Raw genomic sequence first — 9,049 nt, forward strand, 5'->3', positions numbered from 1 at the left:
GTTGGTTGTGGTTGTGTTTACCTGGTAAAGTAACCCAGACCATCATTTCAGAGGAATCTGAGGTCTTTGTAATCTTGCCTGGTTTAGATTTCTCTAGTTGTCTATTAGCTTTTAACCTCTGGGTATGGAAATACTGAATGGTGCTTGCAGTGGGTTGAATGGTGGTCCCCAAAAAAGGTATTTCCATGTCCTAATCTCTGTGAATTGACCTAAACTGTGAATGTGACCTTACTTGAAAAAGGGTCTTTGCATATGTAAATAATTAACGATCTTGAGATGAGGTCATCCTGGATTATCTGCATGGACCCTAAATTCAGTGATAAATGTCCTTATAAAGAGACATACAGAAGAGATACACAGAAAAGGTAAAAGCCATATGAAGACAGGAGGCAGAGATTAGAATATACAGCCAGCCACAAAGTAGAAGCTTGAAGAGGCAAGGAACAGAATTTCCCCTAATTATCTCCCCTAAAGTATGTTCCTGCCAGTACCTTGATTTTGGGCTTCTGTTCTCCAGAACTTTGGGAGATGAAATAGCTGTTTTCAGGCACCAGGTTTGTGGTAATTTGTTACAGCAGCCCTCTGAAACGAATACAGTGGGTTTAATCTGGTTTTCAGCTATAATCCTCCTTGTTCCTGTTGTGTAGTGGTCATTTTATTTCACCTTTTATATAGCCAGTACTGTAACCCACTCTGCCTTTTGGTTCAGTGACATGAGGAACCATACATAACCAGAGAAGTATTTTGACTTTCAGTCCAGTAAAACTATTGTTGTTTCCCTTTGGAATTTAATACCTCCAAACTAGTTGAGGCCAAAGTTGTGGAGATGAGAAGCGAAGCTTTTGTGAATATGTCATTAGGTGCTAATGGATACATCCTCCTACTTTATTTATCTAGTACCTAGCCTCATGTATTCTGGTTATGGGAGAAACAACACTATATATTGGTTTCTGGCTTAGAGCATATACCACAGCGTAGAGGATAGTACCAACCCCATAAAGTTTTGTCACCCGTGTACAAAAACTGAGTCTTCAATAGGCCAGCAGTTTTTAGGTGATGCCACATGATAAGGTCAATGACTCCCATGGGATGTGAGCCTATTTCTTCATTTATTGTGTGTAAAATAAGTTCCATAGTCAGAAGTAATGTGGAATATTATCTCAGTGAATTAGACATTCAGTAGGGCCAAGAATAGTGAAAGGAAAAAAGACCGAGAATGGTGGTACTGGGAAAAACATTGTAGGTTAGGAAGCTAGAACCAAATCCAGTGTAAGTTCTAGGTATTTGTAAATCACACATCATCAAAAGACTATATCCAAACTATATAAAGGATTCATACAACTCAAGACAAATGTTTCAGTTTAAAAACAAGGAAAGTAGGGGTGCCTGGGTGGCTCATTTGGTTAAGCATCTGGCTCTTGATTTTGACTTAAGTCGTGATCTCAGGGTTGTGAGATTGAGCCCCTTGTCGGGCTCTGTGCTGAGTATGGAGTGGAGCCTGTTTCAAATTCTCTCTCCCTCTCCCTCTTGCGTTCTCTCTCTTTAAAAAAAAAAAAAAGAAAAAATATTTTAATAAACATTATTTCTAAGAAGGTATGACTAGTAAACACATGAAAAGGTACACTATGAGCAGCCATTAGGAAAATGCAACTTAAAAATCATGAAATACCATCACACGATTTTTAGAATGGCTAAAATAAGTGGATAATATCAAGGGCTAGCAAGAATGTGGAGCAACTGGAATTGTCATATGCTGATGGGAATGCAAAATGTTACATGCCAAATGACAGTTTGGCAGTTTCTTGTAGGTTAAATAAACACTGAGCACATGACTCAGCAATGTCACCCCTGACTGTTTACTCCAGAGAAATGAAAACTTAGTTCACAAAAACCTGTACACAGGGGGCGCCTGTCTGGCTCAGTTGGTAGAACGTGAGACTCTTTTTTTTTTTTTTAAGATTTTATTTATTTATCTGATAGAGACACAGCGAGAGAGGGAACACAAGCAGGGGGAGTGGGAGACCGAGAAGCAGGCCTCCTGCCGAGCAGGGAGCCCGATGTGGGGCTCAATCCTAGGACCCTGGGATCATGACCTGAGCCGAAGGCAGACGCTTAACGACTAAGCCACCCAGGTGCACCAGAACATGCGACTCTTGATCATGGAGTCATGAGTTCAAGGTCCATGTTAGGCATAAAGCTTACTTAAAAAAAAAAAAAAAAAGTAAAGGAAAAAAAAACTTATACCAGATGTTCATAGCAGTATTGCTTATAATTGACTCAAACTGGAAACAGTTGAAATGTTAGCTGGCAAATAGATAAACAAAATATGGTAGCTCTACAATAGAATACTACTGGCAATAAAGATTGGACTGTTGATGCATGCAACAACATCGTTGAACCTCAGAAACATTATGCCAAGTGAAAGAAGATAGACATGAAAAGGCTATGTGATGTCAAATTCCATTTATATGAAACATCTGAAAAATGGGAAATAATAAAGACAATGTAAATCAGTGGTTTCCTGGGGCTGAGAACAAGAGATGGACTGTAGAAACTGTAGAATGGTGCAGGGGAACTCTTTGGGGTGTTAGAAGTGTCCTAAACTGGTTTGTGGTGGTGGTTGCAAAACTATAAATTTACTGAACCTGCCCCCTCTTTTAAACAAAACTATGTGTTAGTATAAAACTTAACACTGAAGTACAGATACAGGTGCCCTTGGTAGACTGGAAAAGTAGAGTTTCTGAAAAATTAAAAAAGTAGGTAGGATCAGACTGAAGAAGCAAACCAAAGGCCATAGGAAATGACTGCATAGGCTTCAAGCTTGAAAGTGACATACCAATAATAACCTCAGCATTCTGCCCTTTACATTGTACAAGGCAGCAAGCATAAAGGTTTCTGCTTGGATAGAGCAGTAAATACAGAAACTCAGTTGAAGAAGGAATTATCTTAGATAGCTTCTAATACATAGAATTCTTAAATCATGCTTTAAAATAAATACAGTTGATCCTCAGGGAGATACGTAGGGATATTATATCATAAAAACAGAACTCAGTAGATGAATTGACTAAATAGCCACATAAATACTGTTGAAGAGCAAATTAGTGTTCTGAAAGATCTTGCAAAGCATTTCTCCTAAAATGAAGCACAAAGATAAACAGATGGAAATCAAAAGTTTTGAATATTGGATAGACATAGAATCCAGTGTTTTTTAATAGGTATTTTAGAAGAGAATAGAAGGGGGGAAACAACTTAGGGCAACAGAGAAATTTCCCAGAACTAGAGAAAAAACATGTATCTTTAAATTAGTGAGGTAATTATAGTTACCTAATATTTAGAAAGCTCCACCTGGACACATAAGAAATATTCTAATGTGAAGGATGAAGTCCTAAAAATATCCAAACCCAGTAATGCTATGAATTAAATGGATTCATCTGGTAGAATCAGTCTGATATTATATTTCAGGAATCTCAGTTCTCTAGGGATAAATTGTGCATCATGGAAAGTCCTAACTTTAATTCTATACCTTGAGACAGACATGCTTTGATTTATGTGTTAACCATCAAGACAGCCACATTTTTCATTGCCTTTCATTGTTCTGTGGAAGCAACTACCTTGTATCCCAGAAAGATCCTCGCCTTCCAATAACTTACATTTAATAAAAAAAAATACATGATATATTAAAAGGTAATGAATTCTTTGGAAAAGGAAAACAAAAACAGAACAAGAGGGATGAAGAGTACAATGATGAAGGGAGGTGTCAGGTGCATTTTTAAATAGGGTGATCAAGATAGGCCTTAGAAGGTGACATTTAAGTAGACTCGAAAGAGGTGAGGGAGGTATTTAAATATGTGTGAAAAGAAGGGGGTAGTCATGCAAAAGCTTTAAGAGGCAGGAAAGTAACTGCTTGGTTCTGAGAATAACAAAGAGGTCTTTGTGACCATGAGTGAATAAATGAGGAAGAAAGTTACTAGAAGATGAAGTCTAATCATGGAGCCAGATCATGGAGATACTTCTGTGCTATTATAAGGATTTTTGGGGACAATGACAAGGTTTTAATAGATTTGATTATAGGAGCGGTATTATCTGGACTTGGCTGTCTTTGTCCTCGGATAGTACCATAGGCATTTAGTTACCCATACTGAAATATTTTTAGAAGTCTCACTGTCTTTTCATACTAGTACAGTTGGATAAATTTCAGATACCCTTCATTTTCCTTAGGCTCTTTTTCCTCTTTCTTTCTATATCAATTATTCTTTCAATTGGGCTTCTTTAATTGAAGGCAGTAGAAGACACATTGGGTAACTTAAGCAAAAAAGAAATTTATCAAAAGGAAAATTTGAATTCTCCAAAATTTCAGGAACGGTATGTGGCTAACAAAACTGACATAGGAGTGACTTCATTCTCACCATTAGATCACTCCTAAAGATTTCCATTTCTAGTAGAGTTTTGCCTAGTTGAGTCACATACCCATTTACTTCGGCCTTAGAAGAGGAAGTGGAACATCTTTAGGAACCTTAGTTCCACCACATTTGAGAATTGTCCTAAACATGTATGTATATTGTTTGTGAAACGACATGTACAAGATTATTCATTGCAGCATTGTGTTTGTAATAACAACATGTCCACCAGTATCTTCAGTGAACAGAAGTAAAGGGTAGACAGTGGATATAGTATATTTAAATAAGATTTACACATTTGATCTTTAATAAATATGTGGACTATTTATTGTTTTGAAGACTTGCCTTGACCATTTTGACTTACCCAGTGTCTTATTCTTCTTTTGTGTGTACTTGTAAATTTTGAGACATAACCTAGACTGACTTGCTTACTAAAAGGCATTACAGTGGTACTAAGATAACTTAGCATCAATGTGCATCACATTCTTTATGAGGTATTGGCCTTATCAAATGCTAAAGTAGAATGGTTGTATTGTTCTGCTATAAACAAGTTCTAGATATTAGGTGACTGATTTTTTTCTCCCTGTAGCTCAACAGAGCATTCCAAGAGGAGGATTCTCCAGCTACTTTTTATTGCATCAGTATGCAGTGGTTTAGAGAATGGGAAAGTTTTGTGAAGGGTAAAGATGGAGGTAAGTAGTTAACTGAAAAATGAAATTCTTAGCTGATTTTTTGTTTGACGAATATTTTTTGGATATCTATATGCACTTGGGATTACACCAGTGAATAAGAGAGAAAAAGATCCCTGCCCTCAAGGATCTAACATTCTAGCTTGTATTCTGGTTAGTTGTTTTATTAACTGTTTCATGACTTACAGCATATTCATAGCAGGAATAAAGGAACTGAACAAAATTAGTCTGCAATCTTAATATTGAAAAGTTAAAAATAATCCACCCAACAATAAGATTGGTTACATGATGTTTTAACCATTACAATGACATACTATGTGGACTTTAAAAATAATTTTTGTGGCAATATGTGATAATTAAAAAGATGTTCTTGATAAATGAAAAAGGTTACAATACTGTATTCATAGTTTGAACCTTTTATATTTAAAAAAAAATGGCAAACATATGCAAAGGCAAAAAGACCACAAAGATACTTAACCTGCTTATCTTTCTGTAATGGAATTACAATATTTTTTCTTCCTTGTGCCTTTTTGTTTTGTTTTACAGCTTTTTTTTTTTTTAAAGATTTTATTTATTTATTTGACAGAGAGAGAGAGACACAGCAAGAGAGGGAACACAAGCAGGGGGAGTGGGAGAGGGAGAAGCAGGCTTCCCGCGGAGCAGGGAGCCCGATGCGGGGCTCGATCCCAGGACCCTGGGATCATGACCTGAGCCGAAGGCAGACGCGCAACGACTGAGCCACCCAGGCACCCCTTGTTTTACAGCTTTTGATAATAAACATGCACTGTACTTTTGTATTCAGGGGGAAAACAGGTTTTTTTCCCCCTTAAATTAAAAAAGAATATATTTTAACATTTCAGTTTATAATGCTTTTATTGTTTTTAGTTTAAGTAATGACAGTCTGAAATAACTCAAGAATCACATAATTTCTTTTTAAATTACAAAAGAATTGTTCTTTTATAACATTAAAAGTGCATTTTAACCTGTGGTCATCAAATGGATAGTTAAAGTGAGATTTTAGATGGTAGTGAGAGAGCCTCTCTCCCTTTCTTTCTTGGTTCTATTTGGGGTGGGGGAGGGAACTAAGACCCAAAAAGGAAGAGGCTCAGAAGATGCTTAAAAATTAACTGTAATAATATGACTACAAAATAATCAAATTTTTTTTTTAAGATTTTATTTATTTACTTGACAGAGAGAGACACAGTGAGAGAGGGAACACAAGCAGGGGGAGTGGGAGAGGGAGAAGCAGGCCTCCCGTGGAGCAGGGAGCCTGATGTGGGGCTCGATTCCAGGACCCTGGGGTCATGACCTGAGCCGAAGGCAGACGCCCAATGACTAAGCCACCCAGGCACCCCAAAATAATCAATTTGATTACATAGTTACATCCCTCAATTATTTCAGATACAGAAATACATAATTCTTTGGTACATTTCTTTGAAAAGTATGCATTTTGATCCTTTGTTTTTCCTTTTGACTTAGATCCTCCAGGTCCTATTGATAACACTAAAATTGCAGTCACTAAATGTGGCAATGTGATGCTCAGGCAAGGTAAGTTGACTAATACTTAAGCCATTTGTCACTGTTAAGAATATAACATTACTAGCCATCTGTGCCACTTTTTTACCCAGCCTAATGATATAATTCATATATGAAGGAGAACAAATAGTAGAAAAGCTGCCAGTGTTTGTTATCTGAGGAAAGGTTTAAGGCTGTTGATAGGAGCTAGGAAAAAATACTAAGACCATAATGGGCTGGTAGTCTGGAAATTTGTGTTCCCTTAGTTCTCATTTATCCCTGGAGGATTTGTGCTGGGGGGTACATTATGAAGGTTTTGCAATATGAATATGTAGGTTTGTAAATATTATTCTTTCTATTTGTACTTAATTCTAGGAGCAGATTCTGGTCAGATTTCTGAAGAAACGTGGAATTTTCTACAGTCTATATATGGTGGAGGGCCTGAAGTTATTCTACGACCTCCAGTTGTTCACGTTGACCCTGATATACTACAAGCAGAAGAAAAAATTGAAGTAGAAACTCGGTCTTTGTAATTTTGAGGGTATAGAGTTCTAATGAGAAATCATTTTCATTTCCTCTCACATACACATGCAAAAACATTCCTAAAAGCATGTTTATTTTCTTGATTTTTAATATTTTATTCCTTCTTACTGGGCATTATGGAAGAATGTGTTAAAATGTGTGATATACTACAGGTTGGTATATTTAATGCTAGATAACTTACCATAAAGTCTTTCAGTGTAATATTTTTGAAAGAGAAGGGATAATTGTGATCATTTGGTAATCAGTAGGTTATCTTTGATCTTTATACTACATGCAAATCCATACTATCCTTTATAGTTTTGTAAATACTTTTGCTTTGGAAACTTTTTCATTACCTTAACACACCATAACACTGACCAATCTTTTCAGTTCTCCAAAACCCTAATTTAATTGTATAGTTTTGACATGGCTTCATATAATAAAGAGCCTATTTTAAATTGAGAATTGTAGTCAGAAAAATGTTAATTTCCTAAAGCTCAGGAAACGTTAGGGTGTCACTTCTTTTGCACTGCAGCATATAAACTAGCATATTAATATTTACAGTATGTCTTTTTGAATGTATCAAGGATGTATTTAGTTTGAGTGGAATTTGTGTCAGCATATATCCGTAACTTATTGCCTCTTATACTGTAAAATGTTAAACTTTAATTCCTATAACCCTGGATAGTATTCATTAAAATCAGTAAAAAACTTAGTTAGTTTTAGGGTACTTTTAATTTTGAGAGCATGAAGTATGGAATGTGTTGATGAGATTGTTGATAAAGCTAAAGCCACTTGCAAAATGATTTTTTTTTTAATGAAATGCATAAAGTCTTTTTGGATAATATAGTATGCAGTATGCACCGCTATTTGCTTGATTATGTGATGTCAAAAGTTTAGCTATATTCCAAGTATAAAAACAAACTGGATTACTTTGAGGATGTTGAATAGCATTCACAATGGGTTTGTTTTGGTGTGGGGCAACTGCCACCAGCTCAAACAGTATTGTTATAATTAGTTCAATAAAAATGATTTTAAAATTTATAACTTGGATGTTGAATTTATTTAATGAATATTAAGAGTGAGTGAAAAGTATAAAGTTTGTTAATATATAATATCTTCCTGTTATTTCTTAATCAGAGGTATGCAAAATAAGTCATTTTGGTATAGTATTTAAAGTTTTGATGTTTAATGAAATGATGAGCTTAATCAATCATTAAGATGTATTTCAATTTTTAAAAGATGTATCTAGTGTTTTCTCCTGCCTCATAGTTAAAGTATGACCCTCTTCATGGATTCAACGTTATTGATCTGTCTCTGAATTACCAGCGTTTATTGTAATTTTGGCATTAGGAGATAATCAAAAAGTTTGTTTTTAATACTGCTTGCCATTTATTGGATATTTATGATGTTTTAGTCAACCTACTAAAGTGCTTTACTTATATTTAATCCTCATTACAACCTTATGACTTAGGTCAAGTGGCTTGTCCCAAATCACACTGCAAAGAGAAGGCAGATAGGGGACTCCAACTAGAGTCAATGTAACTTCATAACAGTGCTGTTACTCACCATTATATAATATCTCCGGGCATTCTTTTGAAACAGATTATAGGATTAGTTACATTCGTTAGTAGCATTACTATTTTCGTAACAAACTTTGGAATATTATGTGTGGTTAATTGTATCAGAAAGAGGCAATTTCCCTGTATTTTGAAGCTACTCCCCTAACTCTCCAAGGTGAGAGTTTGAATATACTTGTTACCATTTTGAAGGACTGCAGGTCAGGGGATTAGGTAAGAACTATTTCTTCAGGGAGAAAAAAAAACAGGCTATTGGAGACTGTTTTAATAATAACACAACTACTACTAATCACTACTAATGCTGAATTCTTAGCAAATGTTAGGCACTAGGCTAAACATGTTTACA

At 35.6% G+C, this 9,049-nt stretch overlaps 1 protein-coding gene across 5 annotated transcripts in view; it reads left to right on the forward strand.

Moving 5' to 3' along the window:
• USP33 (ubiquitin specific peptidase 33) overlaps nt 1–8,170 on the forward strand; it is a 58,999-nt gene extending 50,829 nt beyond the window's left edge. For all 5 annotated transcript variants that reach the window (XM_045897382.3, XM_064588956.1, XM_045897379.3 and 2 more), the window contains 3 exons: nt 4,987–5,089; nt 6,566–6,634; nt 6,977–8,170. In XM_045897382.3, coding sequence (XP_045753338.1) covers nt 4,987–5,089; nt 6,566–6,634; nt 6,977–7,134 — 330 coding nt within the window. In that variant the 3' untranslated portion in view covers nt 7,135–8,170. The remainder of the gene's footprint in view (nt 1–4,986; nt 5,090–6,565; nt 6,635–6,976) is intronic.
• The last annotated feature ends 879 nt before the right edge of the window (nt 8,171–9,049 follow it).

The sequence above is a fragment of the Mirounga angustirostris genome, unplaced genomic scaffold (genome assembly GCF_029215605.1).
Source record: "Mirounga angustirostris isolate CCGP_5_RB_7025 unplaced genomic scaffold, mMirAng1.0.hap1 SCAF_4, whole genome shotgun sequence".
Classification (NCBI taxonomy): Eukaryota; Metazoa; Chordata; class Mammalia; order Carnivora; family Phocidae; genus Mirounga; species Mirounga angustirostris.